Source organism: Quercus robur, chromosome 2, assembly GCF_932294415.1.
Source record: "Quercus robur chromosome 2, dhQueRobu3.1, whole genome shotgun sequence".
NCBI lineage: Eukaryota > Viridiplantae > Streptophyta > Magnoliopsida > Fagales > Fagaceae > Quercus > Quercus robur.
The window spans coordinates 19,074,123-19,094,289 of NC_065535.1; the positions used below are offsets into that span (position 1 = coordinate 19,074,123).

The following is a 20,167-nucleotide window of genomic DNA, read 5'->3' on the forward strand; positions in this document are numbered from 1 at the left end:
AAAATTTCGAGGTGATCAAAAATTAATAGTCATGTCATCAATCAATTGTTAAAATTCAAATTTTTGTAGTTTAAAATAATGCATAAAAGATGAGTTTATAGATCAAATAGTAAACAGCATCTGATTGATATGAAAATTGGCATGCATGTTAAGAACATATAGAATATGTAATTTAACGGTTGGATTTTCAAAATATTAATTTAATAACAAGTTATTGGATGATGTAACATTGCTTAGAGTTATACTAAGTGTAACTTGAACTCAATCCATATATATATAAAGATTTGTATAATTTAGTAGTATAATCTACTTTTTTTCATTAAGATAATCATATTTAAAATTTTCCTTCTCTTTCATCAAAAAAAAAAAAAAAAATCCTTCTCATACTTTATATATATATATATATATATATATATATATATATAAGACTCATCATATGTGTTTTTCAAGTACAATAAAACTATTTTTATTTAGGGTTTAGTAAAATAATATTTAAAAATGAGATATAGATAGGGTTCTAATAAAATTTTACTTAACTTTTTCTTTAAAAAAAAGAAAAAAGATAGTGTCTTAATTTTTAGGATCTTTGCCTAAAACTTAGGAACTTTTTTAAAAATAGTAAATTACACTTTTAATCAATTTGTTTTTTTTTTAATTTAAAATTATTCAACTAAAAGGTAGGAGTATTTTAGAGAATTTAAGAATTGGTGTAAGGATATTTTAGTACGCAAAATGATGAAACTCAAATAGAGAATCCTGTTATTAATAGTACACAAAATAATTTTATTTTTTATTTTTTTGTTTTTGTTTTGTTTATTGTTATAATATTTCAAAGTAATATATAAATAAGGCGAAGCTACAATATTGGTCCCTCAAGTTTACCCTATGTGTGCAATTGGTCCCTCAAGTTTGAAGTGAGCACAATTAGTCCCTCAAGTTTTAAAACTGAGTTATATTGGTTATTTTACTAATTGCCGTTAATAGTGTTCCTTATGTGGCAAACAGAATAATGATTTGGCCCTTTTTTTAATGATGTAGCTTTTTTTTTTTTTTTTTTCCCATAATGAATGAAAAAAATTTCGTTTTAATTTTAGATAATTTTATTTTTTTTGGTCACTAAGTGAGGGTTTGGATACACGTTTGCGTTTTTTGGCTTTTTTTTTCCCCAGTGCGTGAACAATAACATCACATGGATTCACTGTGCAGGAGACAAAGTGCACTGTTCACGGGTCCCACAACACTATTCATATATTAAAAAATTATTTTGCTACAATGTTTTCAGTTTCAGCAAAAATAAGTTGTATTCAAACAGACCTTAAATCACGTGACTCTCACTGCATAGACAACGTAGTTCGTAATATTTATCTAAATTTACAGTAACACACATAAGGCTCATCCATTCACAAATAAGTATTAATCAATATCTCAAGCTCAAATCTAAGGGCTATATTTTAGTAATACTCTGTTTTCGTTTGAGTTATTGATGGCATTAAGCTCATCTTGCTCCTATAGTATTGGGTTTGGTGGCATTTCATGTCCTAGAGTAAACCCCAGAAAAGCTCATCACTGTCTAAGACATGGTCAATTGGGTTTAGCTTTCTTTGCTGAGCTTGAGGAATCTCGAAGACCCTCATCGCTTCGCATTTCGGCGGATTCAACGCAGAGAGCTTGGTTCGTTGCTTGGCAAAAAGAGTTTGTTACAGCTCGGCAACTCCAACGGCCTCTAAGTAATGTTAGGATGAACTTTTTGGTTTTGATTTTGAGAATTGTGAATTGGGTTTTTGGAATTTTTTTTTTTTTTTTTAATTTTGGTTTTGGGCTTCGACTGTTGCTGCCGATGGCTAGGGCATAGGTCTCCACTGGCAGTGGGTCAGTGCTTGGTTTCTTCTCTCTCTCTCTCTCCTTTTCAGGTGGGTTTTTACATTTGGTAGAATTTTTTTTTTTTTTTTTAATTTGGTACTAGCTGTGAATATTGTTTCTTCTGTGTAAATTTAGTTTGTATTTGTTTAATTAAAAACTTGTTACGTCATTAAAAAAAAAATGCTAAGTCATTTCATTAGCCACATAAGGAACACCATTAATAGAGTTAGTAAAAGGATCAATTCAACTTAGTTTTAAAATTTGAGGGTTGTGCTCACTTCAAACTTGAGGGACTAATTGCGCACATAGGGTAAACTTAAGATACCAACATCGTAGTTTCACCTATAAATAACCTTTTGTGTGTGTGTGTGTGTGTGTATGTGTGTGTTTAACAAAGAGATAAGGTAACATGAAATAATGTTTAAAAATGGAATAGAGATAGTGTCTTAAATTTTAGGTTGAATGGAGAAGATAAAGGAAAAAACCTAAAACTTAGGAAAAATAAAATACTCTTTTAACCAGTTTTTGTTTTTAAATTTAAAATTATTTAACTAAATGATAAAGGTATTTTAGAAAGTTTAAGAATTTGTATAAGGGTATTTTAGTATACAAAAAGTTAAAAACCAAACCAAGAATCCTGTTATTAATAGTATATATATATATATATATATATATATATCTTAAGATTACTATAATTTAGTAGTGTACTATAGTCTAGTAAGTCTTCTATTTTTTATTAAGATAATTATGTTTAAAATTTTCGTTCTTATACTATTAAATTATTTTAAAAAATCATTTTTAATCTAATAATGGTAGTAGGATTCACAAGGAAGATCCTCTTTTTTACTTACTAAAAAAAATTGATGATAATAAAAATAATAATAATAGTCACAATGTAGGTATCATTAGTGCATTAACACTCTCAAATCCCCTTTTTTTTATTTTTTTATTAATTGATTTCAAGCTCTCCTCCTAATTGGCCAAAGACCTTGTAGCTGAATTGGCACCTCTCCATGTACAAAGTGTTTGGGAGTCTAAGGGGAAAAATATTCGAGTTGCAAGGTTAACCACATATTGTAATTATCTCAAAAAAAAAAGTTCTCCTTCTAATTGTAAAGGCAGAGGCATCACTACGTAGAATTAATGATATGTGTTTCAACATATTAAACAACTAACTAAAGATTACAAAAGATTATAATAATAATAAATAAATAAAACTAAAGATTACAAAAGTATTTATTCAATTCCTCGACACCAAACCCCATTTATTCTTTAGAGCGTGATCTCTCTTTTAACCCAAAATTTAAAAGAGCTGCTAACAGTGTCACATTGCATGGTAGCTGAGGTACCTATTAAACACAATTCCTGAAGTCATTTTCATCCAAAATATTTTGCAAATTAAGCTCAAATTTAGCAAGCTGTACAGACCACAAAGTCAGAATGGCTCGAGTTTCTTCCACACTTCTGTCTCACCACCTGATTTTTCGGCATTCTCTTTAAATTGTTGCATCAGTAAAATTTACCTTTTTCATGATTAAAGACAACTCTGTTATGCAGTCTCCACATGTAATCCATAATCAGGGCTGCTATTAACACAAAGGCACAAACTGCTCAAAATTTTAGTTATTAATCAGGGAGGGTATTGCACAAGGCCACAAGAAGTTCAAGATCTTGGTTATATACCACTGGGAAGAGGAGTTATTACTAACTTCTACCAAATCAAAACTACATAAACACCAATCATTTCAATGCTCAAACGATAGCCAATTTGCAGTGACAGAGCCACACAAGAGTAATAAAATAAACTTATATATATGTTGGATCAAGTTAGTTGGGTCAATTTCTCAAAAAAAAAAAAAAAAAGTTAGTTGGGTCAGATAAATTGAAAAAATTATCGACTCTAACCCAATCCAAGGCTTAAAATAAAATTTCAACATTTGCCATCTTAAACAAACCCTAGTAATCCGATTGAGTTGGATTGGGTTAGTAAGTTGGATGCACACAGCACACCCCTACTTTTTGTTAGGGGTGTACACAGTGCAGTTCGATGTGGTTTTGAGCCATATTTAGCACCGCGCCTTGTAATGCAATTAATTTTCTCAAAACCCTCACTGCATCGCATTTGAATAGATTGGTCATTCTATGATGCAATGTGGTTTTTCCAAAACCCTCATTACACCACACTTTAATAGATCGGTCACCATATGATTTTGTGTGGTTTGATCGGTTTTCATATATATTACAAATATATACTATATATATTTAATATATGCTAAATATCTATTAAATATATATTAATAGGTGTGGTGCGGGGCATTATTTGTGGTTTTTTGAAACCTTAAAATAACGTGGTTCAGTTTTAACATATAATGTATATTTAATCGGTCTGAAACACATAGCTCATATAATAAATATTAATATAATTTATGCTTTACATACTATCATGTTAGGTGTAACTTGATTCTAAAAAAAAAAAATGTTAGGTGTAACTTTGCTTACTTACTTGCCAATTAGTCAATTACTACACCTTTTTAATTTTTGCAAGTTAAAAGAAATGGTAATTTAGCAACAAAAAAATCACACATTTGATTTATGCTTTATTTACTATCATGTTAAATTTCATAATAAAATCTCACAATATTTTCATAATACCTTTATTTTTAGTTGTGGTAGATCTTACTATAATTTTTTTCTCCTTTTTCATTTTGACTTATAGTGATTTTTTTAAAAATAAAAAATAAACTAACGGCTAAACATACACACATATGTTGATGTCTCAATGAGAGGAGAGCTGGATAATTTATGTTTCTCTTCTTCATGACTTCATATGGTACTTGGGAATTAATAATCAATAGCACCCAAAGCAATGCCAAGTCATTACTATTTCCCACTTACGAAAAATGGTGCAGTGGCTTTCACTCCAATTATCATCATCAGCTTTGTCTATTGCACTACCCCCACCATTTGATTTCCATTTTTGGTTTCTTCCATATTCTCAAACAGCGTTTAATTCACGAAATGTTACATTGCATCACAATCTTAGATTCTTAGAATCTCATTACAAGAATATAATATTATGATGTTTAGTTCATTAATTGCATTCCCATCACATTTCAATAATTAAAATCAAAATTTTAATTTCAATTTTTACAATAAAGTCCAAAAGGGCCTTATTTAGTTGTGGTAGATCTTGGACAAAATGGGCTTTTGCCCTTTTCCACAAAACTAATTAGCCTTTTGCCCTTCTTCTCAAACTAAATAGGAAAATGCCCCTCTTTTGAAACTCGACTTTCTCAAAATCGAGTTAAAAAAAAAAAAAAATTCTAAAGCCCTATAGTGACGTTTTTAAGGACCTATAGTGACGTTTGAAAAACCTATAGTGACGTTTTATAACTTGATATTCACAGAATCGAGTTATAGGCAATAAAATTGCCTATAACTCGATTTTATGGATATCAAGTTACGAAACGCCACTATAGGTCCTTAAAAACGTCACTATAGGTCCTTAAAAACGTCACTATAGGGTTTAACTCGATTTTGAAAAAGTCGAGTTTCAAAAGAGGGGCATTTCCCTATTTAGTTTGGGAAGAAGGGCAAAAGGCTAATTAGTTTTGTAGAAAAGGGCAGAAGCCCATTTTGTCCGGTAGATCTTACTATAATTTCAATTTTTTTCCCCTTTTCATTTTGACTTATAGTGAGTTGATCTCTCAACTTGTTGTGAAAATATTATGCAATTTTATTGTATTTGTAAAAGAACTATACTATATTATATGCAAAGGAGTATCAATGTTTTTCTCTTTAGAGTTGTAATTTTTGTTATCATCATCATCATCATCTATCGGACAATTTCGATAAAGATGGAACTGTAGTAGGAGAATCAAAGTATAAGTTCGAATAATTTATGGAGGTTTTATAATTTTTGCTCAGATAAACAATTAGATAAGATAAAGGAGATTCGAATTCGATGCTATAATTGATTTGGAGGTTATCAAGTAAGTAAAATGAATCAAAAAAAGAAAGAAAGTAAAAGCAGTCCACAAAAGAGATTGTCTTTCCGAAAATATTTTTAAAATGAAAATCTAGGAACATAATAACATGGGTGACATTAACATAAGAGGATTTCTCTTTCTTCAATTGGTTTCCTAAAAATCCCGTGGGTGAGAGATTTTTCATTTTAGTTATTCCCAAAAGATTAATAAAGACGTGGACCACAACGAGATTTGGTCATGATATTCTGGGTCTGCGTTTATATGCTGCTTTTGAAGTTAGAATTTTAGGGGCAGTTTGGATTGAGTTTTTTGATAACTCAATTCTCTGTTTCCATAACTCATAACTCAAAAATGGTGGGACCCATAGTAAAAAGGTTGTTTGGCCAAACGATAACTCTGTTTCCATAACTCTGTTTCCATCACTCAATTCTCTGATTTTTGAGTTATGAGTTATGGAAACTGAAAACAACAAAAGGCTGTTTTCAGTTTCCATAACTCATAACTCAATGGCATTTCCGTAAATAAACACACATGAGGGACCCACAGCCGCAACTTTTGACCACCTTTTGACTTTTTTTTTTTTTTTTTTTTTCTTTTTCTTTTCCTGGGTTGGCCGTTCAGTTTTTTTTTTTTTTTTTTTTTTTTTTTTTTTTTTTCTGGGTTGGCTGTTCGGTTTTTTTTTTTTTTTTTTTTTTTTTTTTTTTTTTTAAGCTTCGGTGAGTTGGGTATTAAAAAAAAAAAAAAAAAAAAAAAAACTACTGTACTGGCTGACAGGTGTGGGACCCATGAATAGTGTGAAAAAATTGAGTGATGAAAATAAAAGTGATGTTGCCAAATGAGTGTGAAAAAATGAGTGATGAGTGATGAGTGATGAGTTATGAGTTATGAGTGATGAGTGATGAGTGATGGAAATTGAGTGACGGAAATTGAGTGACGAAAATTCCTTACCCAAACAGGCCCTTATATTTTGAAGCTCTTGCTTTGGACATTTTGTTCTTGTAAGGTCCATGAAGAGAATGGGATCAACTTATATTTGTCCATGAAAATTCCAAGTATCTTTTTTTTTTGGGTCTTTTAAGCTTGTTACAGGAAGGTCCCCAGGGACAAACATTGGTCTAGTACTCTGATTTAATTGGAAGGAAAAAGGAGTTGAGCATAATAAAGCATTTTCTTTCTTATTAGGTTAAAAAAATTTATTTTGTAAAAATCAGATTTTCTTCTGCCTCAAACCCAACATTTTCCCACAGTTTTCTTTTTATTATTATTATTAGTATTATTTAGAATTTGTTGTAAAATTAAAGTAAATGGTTAACAATAACAAGGAGAATAGAAAATATAGGTGAAATAGTAGAATGAACTTATGAATCAAGTGGTCATCCATAACTTAAATGATATTATGAATGCAATTGTGTTTCTATTTGAAACTAATATCTCTTTATTTCGATAGAAAATCTTATGTAAATATAGTTTTCTGCTTTTTTCTATGCTTGGTAGCATTAAAAAAAATGTGTTAAAAGAAAACTATTTTTGGTTAACGGAAAATCTTATTAAAAATATAAATTATTTTTTAGAAATTATTTTCCACTAAAATTTTTTGAAAAAAACCTCTATCTAATGTCATGCCAAATAAAGAAAGTTTTAAGAGGCAATATGAAAACTATGAAAAACAGTTCTATCTCATTTTTAGGGACTTCACCAAACATAGCAAAATGAAATAGTTTTTCAAAAATGAAATAGTTTTTCAAAAATTACTACGTAAACATTGAAAAATAAAATAGTTTTTGTAAAATTACTTTTTAAAAATTGACTAATTTTTTTTAGAAAATATTAATGTTAAAACAAATTGAGCCGTATAAGCTGAGGAAAACTTAGAGGCAAAGACTAAGCACTTTACTGGCTATCACCTACAGAACGAAAGGCCAAAAATTAAAAGCTTATTGCGGCCTTTAGAGTTGACTGCAGCTTTTAGAGACTATGCCCAAGTCAATCATTTAATGCAGAATTTACTCTTTTTTTTTTTTTTTTTGGTAATTCACTAAAAATTGAACCCACAAATTCCATAGTTGCAAGTTGTTTGTCAAACATAATTTCTTGATGTCTACTAGTCCAACTTGTAGAGCAAGTTAGGCCTACAGATTGAGGAAGATAATGTGTCTTTAGGCCCCATCTGGCTGGATAAAAGGGTTGGCAATCTCATCTGTGCCGTCTGTTGGGGACACAAGCATTACAGCGGTTCCCCTGCAAACCTGCAACACAATAAATCACCATCAAAAAATTTTTACCTCCAACAAGAAAACAAAGTTGAAAGAGTAAGAATCATGGAAGATTGTTTAAAGTTTTTTTTTTTTTTTTTTGTTTGATAAGTAAATAAGAAACTTTATTGAACAAGAAAAGTCACTTCCAGTACACTAAAGATTTTGCTAGTGTATCTTTCTTTCTCAATATATATTCAGGGAAATAATGGCTGAAATTATTTCCTTTCTCCACCTTTGATATGTTTAAATTCAATGCTCCAACATTGTTTTGAGTAACCAGTCACTGAATCCAGCCTTTTATTTTTCATTATATAAAGCAGTATTGAATAAAGAACTGCTACAGTGAACGTTTCTCTTTCTTAAATGACTCAGAATCCATATCATTGTTACCAACATTTTCTTTTTGGTAAAAGCGAATTGAGAAGCTAGTAATATTGACAACAATAGGCCAGTGATCAAATAATTCACAAGAACACACAAGAATCTTGGAAAATATTGAAGTACATTATTAAAACAGGTCCTACAGAATGATACCACTTTAAAGAGATTCACAACAATACAAAGATGTCTTGTCTTGCTCCAAGTCATGCCATTGGCAGCTTATTATTACATTGTTGAGAATTGTGCCGAAAACTAAGTAACTTGCCGTCAGTAGGCTTTCACAAGAAAAGTGGCTTCAAGCAGTATTAGAAAAAAAAAAAATCATTGAGCATCATGTTTGGATCCTATAATTCAAGCTCTATGATGACATCTTTTTTGCAACTACCTTAAAGTAAAAAATTTGACCATGATTAAAGTAAAAAATTTGACCATGACAGTGATGAGGTTGATCTAATGGTCTTTTGGGCAGTTAAAATCTCACTGTCATTTTACCAATTCAAACTTGTGAGAATAAAGTAAAAGGGCAAGTATTTTTCATATTAAATGGTCTAGCAAATTCAAAAGACGATAATTTTCATCATAAATAAGTTAGAAAGCATGCCAATGTGTCTTGTAACGGTAAGATCCAACCTTTGGGTTACATGCTGACATTCTAGATGTTTATATTCATGAACAATTAAATTAAATGCATATATACTGGAAGAGAACATACTATTAGGCCCAGGCGCCTGGTCTGATCAGTAGTCTTCAGTGGATCATCAGGATCTGCAGAACACAGGCAAATATTCCAAGTTAATTTGTCTAGAAATTTCAAGAAGTTGTATAAATACAGTATCACTACCAAGTTTCCTGGTAAAAGATAAGGCAAATATAGGTGATAGAAATCTGAATCCAAGAAAACAATACTACATGCAACAAAAGAAGCCCAGAAATGGATTCAAGAAAATACACATCCAATGTGGGTAGCCTTTCAGGCTTATTAGCCCTCTTATTGACTACTTGACATTGCTTACCATCTAACACTATTCAAATTAGAACAGATTGCTATCATATTTCAACAGGTGCGGGTTAGCACAAACCTACCAGAGGATACTAGCTAAAGGTGGGTGCCTACATGCATAGGAACTAAGTAATGATAACTATTACAATCCTTTGCTATATTAAAATTTCTTCATATAGCTGCCATTAACTGGCACATAGGCCTTCTAGATGGCTGTTATCTAGGAGAACCTACAAATATTGTTAAATTTCCGAATCATTCAAGTGTCAGATACATGTGAGTTTTACATCTTCTAATAAAGATAACCATCAAACTGTTTAAATGCAACTTTACTTTTTAGAAGATAACAATTTGAAAGCATGTCACTTGGCATGTTGCAACTTTAATTATCTAATCATTTGGGGCCAAATTGATCTAATGAAAGCAAGGCCAAAAACTCAAATCTCCCTTTTTATTTAATGGTAGCCCATCTGAACCACAAGGCATTGACATTTAAAATAGTTAAGCTTGAGTGCCCAAATACCCAAAAAAGACAGGATAGAACATGAAGTCTCACCATGGTGTCTTTACTCCATGTGGTGTCTCAACACTTGAATCAATGGGATTTGTGAAATGTCACAATTAAGCAAAGAAGCCCCTGTCTTTTAATTGGATTCCACTAAATGTTAGCCTTCTAAATAAAAACTACAGAACACTAAAGGATAGGCCAAAGATCATGTTCCTTTGTTTTGATTGGCACACTATAGCCTTTTTTTCCCCCTTCAGTATGCCTTATATATAAATAGGATAATCCATGATGGGGAAGTGCTGCACTAACATTGATAGGGCATCATCTATTTTTTGCATGCTTTAGCTTTTCCAATATTATCTAGAAGAGGAAATTACATTGAAAACTAAACATAATGCTTCTTTTCTTTTCCCTTTTTAAAAAAGACTTACTTTAAAGGAGAGGAGAATAGTTGAGAACCACTTTTCTTTTCTTTTTCTTTTTCTTTTTTTAAAAAAAAGACTTACTTTTTTTTTTTTTGCTGGGTAATTTGTTATTGCAGGGAATCGAACCCCCGAGTTAGCGGACACACAAGGTACCGGATACCACTCAGGCAACTACTTTTTTGGTTTTTATGCATTAATGTTATCCACCACTCAGTCAAATATAAGCAAAATAATTAAACCCATGGCTCCAGTAATTCTTGCAAATCTTTGCCTGACCAAAATATGTAAAAAAGGGTGACACCCCATCCATCCCGACAGATTGTGTCCTATCATGGTTTATCCTTATAAAACAAACTTTAATTTTTTTTTTTCATTAGAAAATTACATATGAACTCAGCAGGCCTTGAACTCATGACCTCACTCTCCACCTTACTCTTACAAGGGGAAGAGGTGTCATTTCAGGAAACAGTGAACTTTTCTTTAAGAACTCTGCCAGTCACTTAAACTCTTATGGCGTGTACCTGAACTTCTCTCTCCACATTTTTATCACCTATCACTGTTCTAGTAGACTCTACAATTTACTCAATAAACCGTTTAATAAGAAGTAAGTGCTGAAATAATCTCCATATGACAATAGCCCACATAACAAATGGCCATGTAACTCAACAGGGATTGTAGTTAAAGTGACCAAATTACCATAACAAATGGCTCATGTAAATAGACCAACGTGTATTACCATGTCTACTAAAAAATGTAGTTGGCAAAGAATCAGAAGTACAAACAGCAACAGAGAGAGCATACATACACAATAAACTAATTAGTCTAATGTTATTTTGTTGCTATTAACTCATTTGGGAAGAAAAGGAACATGAAAGTTGCCAACTGTGAGTTCATCACAGTTTTCATTTCTGATGTATTCTCTCAACAATCAGATGCAAATTGTAACCACATATACCAATTTGAGCCCCATCTTGTGCACTTATCACATGAAGCTTAAATCTTACAATTGCATTAAAAATGTTTTGCTAGGTTTTTAAAATTTTCTTCTAAAAAAAAAGGTTTTTACATTTAAGTGGGGGGAGGGGGATTTGAACCTAGATGTCTCCGTTGGAAACACTAGGCAATGCCATTGAGTTACAAGGCTCTTAGCTAGAAAAGTGCTTACAATGGAATTCAGTTCCTTCTTACGCTGGAAAGAAGCCACCCACAAATTTGGCTGATGCTCCATCCAGCACAGGAAGGAACAGGTGGGAAAACGCATGCCACCAAGTCTCAAGCAAGTCCCAACATGTGCTCTGTGAAGTGCAACATGGTGAACCAACATCCAATGTGATGTTAGATCTTGATTTTTTCTTTTGTAATTCCTTCTCTTGGAGAGAGACAATTGGTATCTGAAACTTATGGACTCACATGGTGCACAATGGACCATTGATGTGACAACAATGATATTAAAGAATAGTTCCAGTATCATATCTGATGCAAGATTATTTAGAATTCAGTACCATATTAATAATCATCTTTTCTGCTTTATTTATAAGGATTTCAACAAATAAATAGGACTTGGTAGAAGAGAGTTGTGGGAATAAAGTTTAGGATTTCCATAAGCTTAGTTGAATAAAAGAAGGATGATTTTTATTTATTTTTGAAGTAATAGATTTCATTAAAACAACCCTAGTACACGGGATTTATTGACGCAGGATGGAAGCCTTGATGGGCTTTGATACCAATTTTGATGTAGGATCCTTAGGAATTCAGCACTAAATTAGATTTCTTGATGAGATCTTAAAGGGTACTCGAATAAGGATTGATGTTTAAGGGTTTAGGTAAAAAAAAGATTGAATCTTGAATATATTGATGGCAATTTGGTGTTAAAACAGTGAATAAAACAAGAAATAATGAAAGGTAAATTCTCTATGGAATCACACTTAGGTAGGAGAAGTAAGTCACACCCTCAAAGCTCAAAATAAGCTGCCAGAATTTTATTAAAACAATCTCACTATGAATATTTTTTGATACCTCATTATGAATATTTTTGGGAATAATAAGCCTTTATGTAGGCTCTTGATAAATACTTTCTTAGAATGACTATTACTCTAAAAAACCTATTTAGAATGACTAAGATTACTATTAACAAACAAAAAGGACTTAAGAACTTCTAAACCATATAGGAAAAGTACTCAAAAGATAGAATAAGACCCATGGGCCTTTGGTACAGACAAGGATAGCCCAATCCAGATTTCTAGAAATTACCAAATTTCCCTTATTTCTAGCAAAACTTAATTAAAACTGATCCAGCAGCAAACAAACAAAAACAAACAATAAAATATGACTCAATTCAACTTTAGAAAGACTAAGAAAGGTACCAAGAGAGCTCTCCATCATCCACAATATCCCGAATTAACTCTTGAGCACTAGAACCAAATTTCCCTCACCTCTTATAAATCTTTAAAGGAGGTTTCACTTACGTTCCCAATCATTTATACAAGAGGAAGCATGAGATGTAAACCATACTTGCATATAATATGTTGACATCATGGTTGGAATCAAAGGGTATTCCCTTGAAACAAGGGGCAGTAATTAAGAGGTACATTATCTTGAACGGGTTTTACTCACATTAATAAAATCTGTACGCCTAAACAAATATGGGTGAAATCATGTTTAAATCATTTTATTTGATAAAAGACCACAATCTCTTTCGTTAAACATTACATTATAAATAGAAAATAAGCTACTAAGATGGTCCACAAGGAGTTTCCTTATGCCTAACCTCAAAGCATGAGGCTGAGAGTTCTAAAAGCCTTCAATAAATTTGTCATCAATTCAAGAGGTGTGAAGGTTTTCACTATGAAGCAGCATGGTACTTTATGTAAATGGCTAGCAAACGCAGGCATATCTCTTCCCATGTTTCTCTTACCCACGGTAACCCACCCTACCTTTTGTTTTATTATTAAACACACACACACAAAGAAAGAAAGAAAGCCCTCATGAGTGAAGTAAGACACTTTGCTGCCTACAGTAACATGTTAGAACAACTGTGTTACTTTAAACTATACTCAACTTTCCACAACAATTTTAAACATAGAAAATGTACCCAAATAAAATTTGTGGCAAAATAAAAATCAAGTGTCATCCAAACAACCATCTCAGATAGGCTCATAGGCATGACTATGTTTTGGGATTTTGCTAATATTAGGGGACAAGACCTTGGTTGGACAGACCTTTTGATGAGGAAGAAGTTTTGGGAGTGGTCCATGATTTCAATGGTGATAAAGCGCCAGGTTCGGATGGTTTTACAATGGCATTTTTCCAGTCCTGTTGGAGCTTGGTGAAAACAGATATTATGAATGTGTTTCATATTTTTCATGCCCACGCTGTGTTTGAAAAGAGCCTCAATGCTACTTTTCTTGCTCTCATTCCTAAGAAAAGTGATGCTGTGGATGTCAAAGACTTTCGGCCTATTAGTTTGGTGGGAGGGTTGTACAAGATTATTGCTAAGGTGTTAGCCAATCAAATGCGTAGGGTGGTTCACGGCCTTATTTTTGAATCTTAGAATGCCTTTGTGAAAGGTAGACAGATTTTAGATTCTGTCCTTATAGCTTCTAAGTGTTTAGACAGTTGATTGAAGGTAGGGGTTCCGGGGGTGCTATGTAAACTGGATATTGAGAAAGCATATGGTCATGTGAATTGGGAGTTTCTCATGTTTCTGTTATAGCAGTGTGGCTTTTCCGAAAAGTGGAGAAGGTGGATCAGGTGTTTTTTATCAACTGTTAAATTCTCCATTTTGATCAATGGTAGCCCTTCTGACTTTTTTGAGAGTTCTAGAGGACTTTAGCAAGGTGACCCTTTATCCCATTTTCTCTTTAATATTGTCATGGAGGCCTTGAGCTGTATGTTGGTTGCAGCTACTGCAGCAGGGCAGTTTTCGGGCTTCACAGTGGGGAATGTGACTGGTTCCTTGATGACGATGTCTCATCTTTTGTTCGTGGATGATACACTTGTTTTCTGTGATGCTGATAGCAATCATATAACAGCTTTGCGTGGGATTCTCTCTAGATTTGAGGAGATGTCAAGGCTAAAAATTAATTTAGGAAAGTCTGAATTGGTTCCAGTTGGGGTTGTGCCTAATCTTCATGAGCTAGTTGAGATTTTGGGCTGTAAGGAGTCTGCTCTTCCGCTGAAATATTTAGGTCTTCCGTTGGGTGCTTCTTTTAAAGATAAGACAATTTGGAATCCTATTTTGGAGAAGATGGAGCGAAGGTTAGCTGGTTGGAAGAGGTTGTATTTATCTAAGGGGAGTAAGGTTACCCTTATTAAGAGTACTCTCTCTAGCCTACCTACGTATTTCCTTTCTCTTTTCCCTATCCTAGGCAAGGTGGCCAAGAGGATGGAGAAATTACAAAGGAATTTCCTTTGGACTGGTATGGGGGACGAGCATAAAATTCACTTAGTAAATTGGTCTAAGATATGTAGGTCAGTGAAGAACGGAGGGTTAGGCATTAGGTGTTTGAGAAGGTTTAATTATGCCTTATTAGCCAAATGGTTGTGGCGTTCTGGTTTGGAGAATGATGCCCTTTGGAGAAGGGTCATTAGGGCGAAGTATGGGAATGAGTGGGGTGGTTGGTGCACAAAATCTGTGTCTGGGGCTTATGGTGTTTGTTTGTGGAAGTTCATTCGGAGTGGTTGGTGGAATTTTTCCAAGTTCATTCGATATGAAGTGGGTGATAGAACTCGTGTGAAGTTTTGGGATGATGTGTTGTGTAGGGATCGTCCTTTTAAGGAGGCGTTTCTAGATTTATATAATATTAGCAGGACAAGGGATGCTTCGGTCTCTGAGGTTATGTGCTTTGCAAATGGGAGAGTTTCTTGGGACATTCAGTTTCGTCGTTTAGTGAATGATCAAGAGTCACAATCTCTGGATTCGTTTATGGTTTTGATCTATTCCACAAAGGTGCAGGGTGTTGGTTCTGACAGTCTTTGTTGGAAGCCAGCCAGCAGTTGAGATTTCAAGGTGAGTGGGTATTATCGTTCTATTTCCCCTTCTACTGGCATTTCTTTCCCTTGGAAAATGGTGTGGCAATCGAAGGTTCCTCCTCGGGTAGCTTTTTTCTCTTGAACTGCGGCTTTAGGCAAGATTCTAACTATAGACAACCTTTGGAAGAGGCATTTTGTTGTCCTTGAGTGGTGTTTTATGTGCAAAAGGTGTGGGGAATCTGTAGATCATCTCCTCCTTCACTGTCCTATAGCTTATGAGATGTGGAGTATGATCTTTTGCTTGTTTGGGATTTGTTGGGTGATGCCTCAAAGGGTAGTGGACTTGTTGGATTGTTGGACATGCAATTTCAGGCGTCATCGTAATATAGTTATTTGGAGGTTTGTGCCGCACTGTTTGATGTGGTGTATCTGGCGGGAACGGAATTCTAGAAGCTTTGAGGGTCATGAACGGTCCATTATTTAGTTTAAGTCTTTCTTCTTTTTTACTCTTCTCGAATGGTGTCTTGTTTTACCATCTTTTCTTGTATGTCCCTTCCTGTGTTGCTAGATCATTGTAAGTTGGTTTCTTGATATTTTTGCCTTGTTGCACATTTCCTATGTACTAGGCTGTGTTTTTAATAAAATTTTTATGTTACTTATAAAAAAAAGGGGGACAAAGTGCCACAACTTGAAAGTTGAAACTTTGGGGTTCTTGCAGCAAAAGCAAATTCCAAAATAAAAATGAATCTTTTAGGAGCACCATGAGGTTCTTCCAGAGATAAATATTAAACATTGAAAATAAGTGTGCATAGAATAGTTTATGAAAGAAAAAATAAATATAAAACAGGCAACAATCAGCACGGAAACTGTGATGAGTTTAGCGTCCTAAAGAATGATAATAATAGGATTACATGAAGAGTTAATATTCATAGGTGGACAAATGTCCAAAAAGATCAAAATAGAAACAATTGCATAGAATGATAATAATAGGATCACACAGCAATTACTCTCACTCAAACACATACACACATGCACACACACACATGAATGCACGCAGACACACAGTCATAAACAATTGCCAGTAACTCATGAAGTAATGACCTCTCAAAAATTCTATGGCTTCATCCAAAACAAGGTTTAGTAACTGATTAAATCCGACCATAACTATTTAATTAGTTTCAACGGATGCATCAAAACCATACACACGTACAGAGGGACTCATAAGAAATTGTCAGAAATCCATGAAGTAACTACCTCTCAAAAACTCTACCGCTTCATCCAAAACAAGGTTTAGCAACTGATCATATCCTTTTAGAGTCCCCGTCACTGCAAGCCGAAACAAAATAAGTTATGTACTCGTATTAGTTCAATAATGACAACATAATGGTTGTTTGATACTAATGATCCCCCTACAGAACTAGGAATCTAGGATTGATAAGGTCAATGATAGTCAACATGGTGGCTCTTTCCGCCTTCTAGTGTTCCTAGCATACCCAGATAACACAAGATTTACACAACCATCCATAGATGCAACTTCTGTAATTAAAATCAACCCTCTAGTTTCTTGCTCTCAGAAGCAAAAAATTTCTAAATGTTGAAGTTCTCAAAAGCAATAAACATACTTTCATTTCCGTTATGAAACTAAGTCATTTGGGTAACTTTGCCATCATCACATTGAATGCCTAATGTAAACCACATCACCATAAACTCTTTTATTTGACATTCAGCATTAATTTATTTTATTCAGTTGCCCAAGCAATACGTGTCGTGGGTTCAAGTCTAGGAATCAGCCAAAGCTCATAGGCATATATGATATTCAGTTCTATACATATACCTATAACGCTATAACTAACTCAAATTTGAAATTATAGTAGCAATTACCTACCTTGTCTACCACCAGTGAGCTTGACTTGGACACCTTTGTCCACAAACTTTGCCAGGTCCAAAACGGTTTCTTTCCTGCTTCCAGACTGAAACAAAGTGTACACAGTCAATTATATATACATACATTCATACATTTATATACAATTCCAACAAATCTAAAATTGAAACGCACAAAATAATAGATGAAGGAGTAGGACTTACCATATCTTAATTGGGTTTTCTCAACCAACTCTACTCTTTTAGATTTCACTGAGTCAGTCAGCAAACAGCAACAACAACTATTTTCTAACAACCTTAACAAAAGAAAACACACCCAAGTGAATCAATTTTACACACGTGAGAGGTAACAAGTAAATCAATAAACTAACTAACTGGGTCATCTATAAAAGAAAATTATTATACCTTCAGGGAATGAAGATTTGTAAAGCAAAGAGAGAAAGTGCCCTAGATTGAGAGTATCAATTTATCTGAAAATATATAAAACTGCGTGTCGCTCCCCATATAGAGAATACAAAAAATTGTAAACGACAAACCGTTTAGTTATTTTTCCCTTTCTACCCCTCTCTTTATAAGACACGTAGACGACTTGGTACTTGGTTGCGACATAGTTTGACGAAAAGAGCCTTTACATTAGGAACAACTGGGAGGGCATTTTAGTACTTTAGACCCAAACCCCAGGGCTACTTCAATAAAACATAGCCCATTATTTCTGTGTGTGACGCCCTAGCTCATCTTTGGTAGCAGCAGCCGTAAGAGTTGAGCTTCGGAGCAGAGAGAGAGAGAGAGAGAAAGTTGCAACAATGGTGGACAAGGGCAGCAAAGGAAGAAAGGAAGAGGTTGTCACCAGAGAGTACACCATCAACCTCCACAAACGCCTTCATGGATGGTAACACAGCCCTCTCTCTCTCTCTCTCTCTCTCTGTACGTGTATCTATAAATGTCTGTGTTTCTATATGTGTGTGTTACATCATTTTTATGCTTGTTAATGGGTTAGATCCGGTTTAACTAGGATTATATTTGGTGGGTCAAGTCTGTTTTTATTAATCTTATTGATTGGTGCTTCTTGAGAGTTCTTTTTTCCCCTTTTCGTAGTAGAAAACGAGGTTGTTTCTTTTGCCTTAATTGGGTTTATTTGGATTGCTAATAATTGGATTTTTCATGTTGTGTGAGTGAATAAATAGAGGGTTTTTTTTTTTTTTTTTTGCAAATGGGTGTTATGGAGTTGGGATCAATGTCTTCTTAGCTGTAAATATCTTATGTCAATAATACTCAGTCCATTTTTGTTTTGTAAGGCTCTATTAATCATGGTGGAACACGTGAGATGATATGATTTCTGTAGAATGGTGACTTATATCATCTATTGAAACATCCTCAACATTTGAAGTTCTATCTATTGAAATGTTAAAGTATACATAATACATTTACCTTTGGGTGTGATTTGTGAGTTGTTACCTGACTGATTCTCCTTCATCAAGGGCAAACTGTGCACTGAATCATGATTACCTGACTTCTAAATGTGTTGTTGTGGTATATTTTTAGTATAATTGGAGATAGTTAGGTATTGTAGAGACCAGAGATGCAAGAGATGTATTGTTATGTTTTGCAAGGAATATTGACATTCTTTTTGCAAACATAAAGGTAGTAATGTTTCTGAATCATGCAAATCTTGTGCGTTTGTAATCTTGCATGTTCAGAACTAACTATCGTTTGGTTATATATGACTCCATTAATTAGGCCCATAGGGTGAATTTCAGAGATTATATAAGTACACTATGAGTAGCATTTGGAAGACTGTTCACTATTGTCCAAATTAGTGTGTGTAAGTTGTCGAATTCCCAACTTGTCTCTTGAGTTCAGTATACACATATCCAAAAGTTGGATGTCATTTTGGTACACATGTAGATAGCCAGCTCTGCTCTATGTGGTTAAAAGTAAGCCAAAAGAGCTTAAGCTATTTTATTAGTTCCACTAAGAAACTCTAATCTTATAAAAGATGCCCTTCTACAAGTCTTTATCTGTTTCTAAAAATCGTTTATGTTTTTACCATCTTCTTACTGCTCTCTCTCTCTCTCTCTCTCTCTCTCTCTCTCTCTCTCTCTCTCTCTCTCTCGTTACTGCTAATCTTATAATCGATGCCACTCTACAAGGCATTATTTGTTCCTAATTCTTTGATGTATCCTAGTTAGCTACTTACCTGATGGATTGTCTTTTGGGCACTTCTAAGTAACCTTTCTATTTTGCCAATCCCATGTGCAGCACTTTCAAAAAGAAGGCTCCAAAGGCCATAAAGGAAATCAGGAAGTTTGCCCAAAAGGCTATGGGAACAACTGATGTCAGGGTGGATGTTAAGCTTAACAAGCATGTCTGGAGCCGTGGAATTCGCAGTGTGCCAAGGAGAGTTCGTGTCCGCGTTGCACGTAAGAGAAATGATGAAGAAGACGCAAAGGAGGAGTTTTTCTCACTAGTCACTGTTGCGGAGATCCCTCCAGAGGGTTTGAAGGGGTTGGGCACCAAGGTCATTGAAGAAGAAGATTGAACTAAGCCTACTACCCTAGATCATAGTTAGATTGCTCCAGTTTTGGCTACATATTTCTTGTTTCAGAGATATTTTTATTTGGCCTTGGATTTTCTCCTGTGGAGAGAGCACTATGGAATTTTATTTTATCTATTTTTCTTGTTCAAGTTTTTTATTTTTCATTGAGACCTTATAAATGTTGTTACGTGTCTATGTTATATATTTGCGTGGGCTCAGCATCTGAATTCATAGCCAAATGCGATACGTGATGAGTTGAAGATAATAGACTATAATTGCAATAACTATCTTAGGCATTTGATACATGCATTCTCCCCTTCAGTGTGTGGGTTTCCACACGCACGTGCACACACACACACAT

At 33.8% G+C, this 20,167-nt stretch overlaps 2 protein-coding genes across 2 annotated transcripts; one reads left to right on the forward strand and one right to left on the reverse strand.

Annotated features, from left to right (window-relative positions):
• Positions 1-7,851: 7,851 nt before the first annotated feature.
• Positions 7,852-17,822, reverse strand: LOC126712770 (sm-like protein LSM7). The gene is made up of 6 exons (XM_050412229.1): positions 17,676-17,822; positions 17,475-17,566; positions 17,275-17,359; positions 16,644-16,715; positions 9,198-9,250; positions 7,852-8,095 (listed from the first exon to the last, which is right to left on the reverse strand). Exons 2-6 carry the CDS (start codon positions 17,475-17,477, stop codon positions 8,006-8,008), a joined length of 303 nt encoding a protein of 100 aa, XP_050268186.1. The 5' UTR covers positions 17,478-17,566; positions 17,676-17,822; the 3' UTR covers positions 7,852-8,005.
• Positions 17,823-17,976: 154 nt separating this feature from the next.
• Positions 17,977-19,955, forward strand: LOC126712769 (60S ribosomal protein L31-like). The gene is made up of 2 exons (XM_050412228.1): positions 17,977-18,159; positions 19,530-19,955. Exons 1-2 carry the CDS (start codon positions 18,074-18,076, stop codon positions 19,807-19,809), a joined length of 366 nt encoding a protein of 121 aa, XP_050268185.1. The 5' UTR covers positions 17,977-18,073; the 3' UTR covers positions 19,810-19,955.
• The last annotated feature ends 212 nt before the right edge of the window (positions 19,956-20,167 follow it).

Excerpts from the sequence above, each read along its gene's own strand:
- LOC126712770 (XM_050412229.1), bottom strand. Across the intron at positions 9,251-16,643 it reads AGCGGTAGAGTTTTTGAGAG|ATCCTGATGATCCACTGAAG; the intron begins GTAGTTACTTCA and ends TGTGTTCTGCAG. Across the intron at positions 8,096-9,197 it reads CCAGGCGCCTGGGCCTAATA|GTTTGCAGGGGAACCGCTGT; the intron begins GTATGTTCTCTT and ends ATTGTGTTGCAG.
- LOC126712769 (XM_050412228.1), top strand. The coding sequence starts at position 18,074 with ATGGTGGACAAGGGCAGCAAAGGAAGAAAGGAAGAGGTTGTCACCAGA. Across the intron at positions 18,160-19,529 it reads CACAAACGCCTTCATGGATG|CACTTTCAAAAAGAAGGCTC; the intron begins GTAACACAGCCC and ends TCCCATGTGCAG.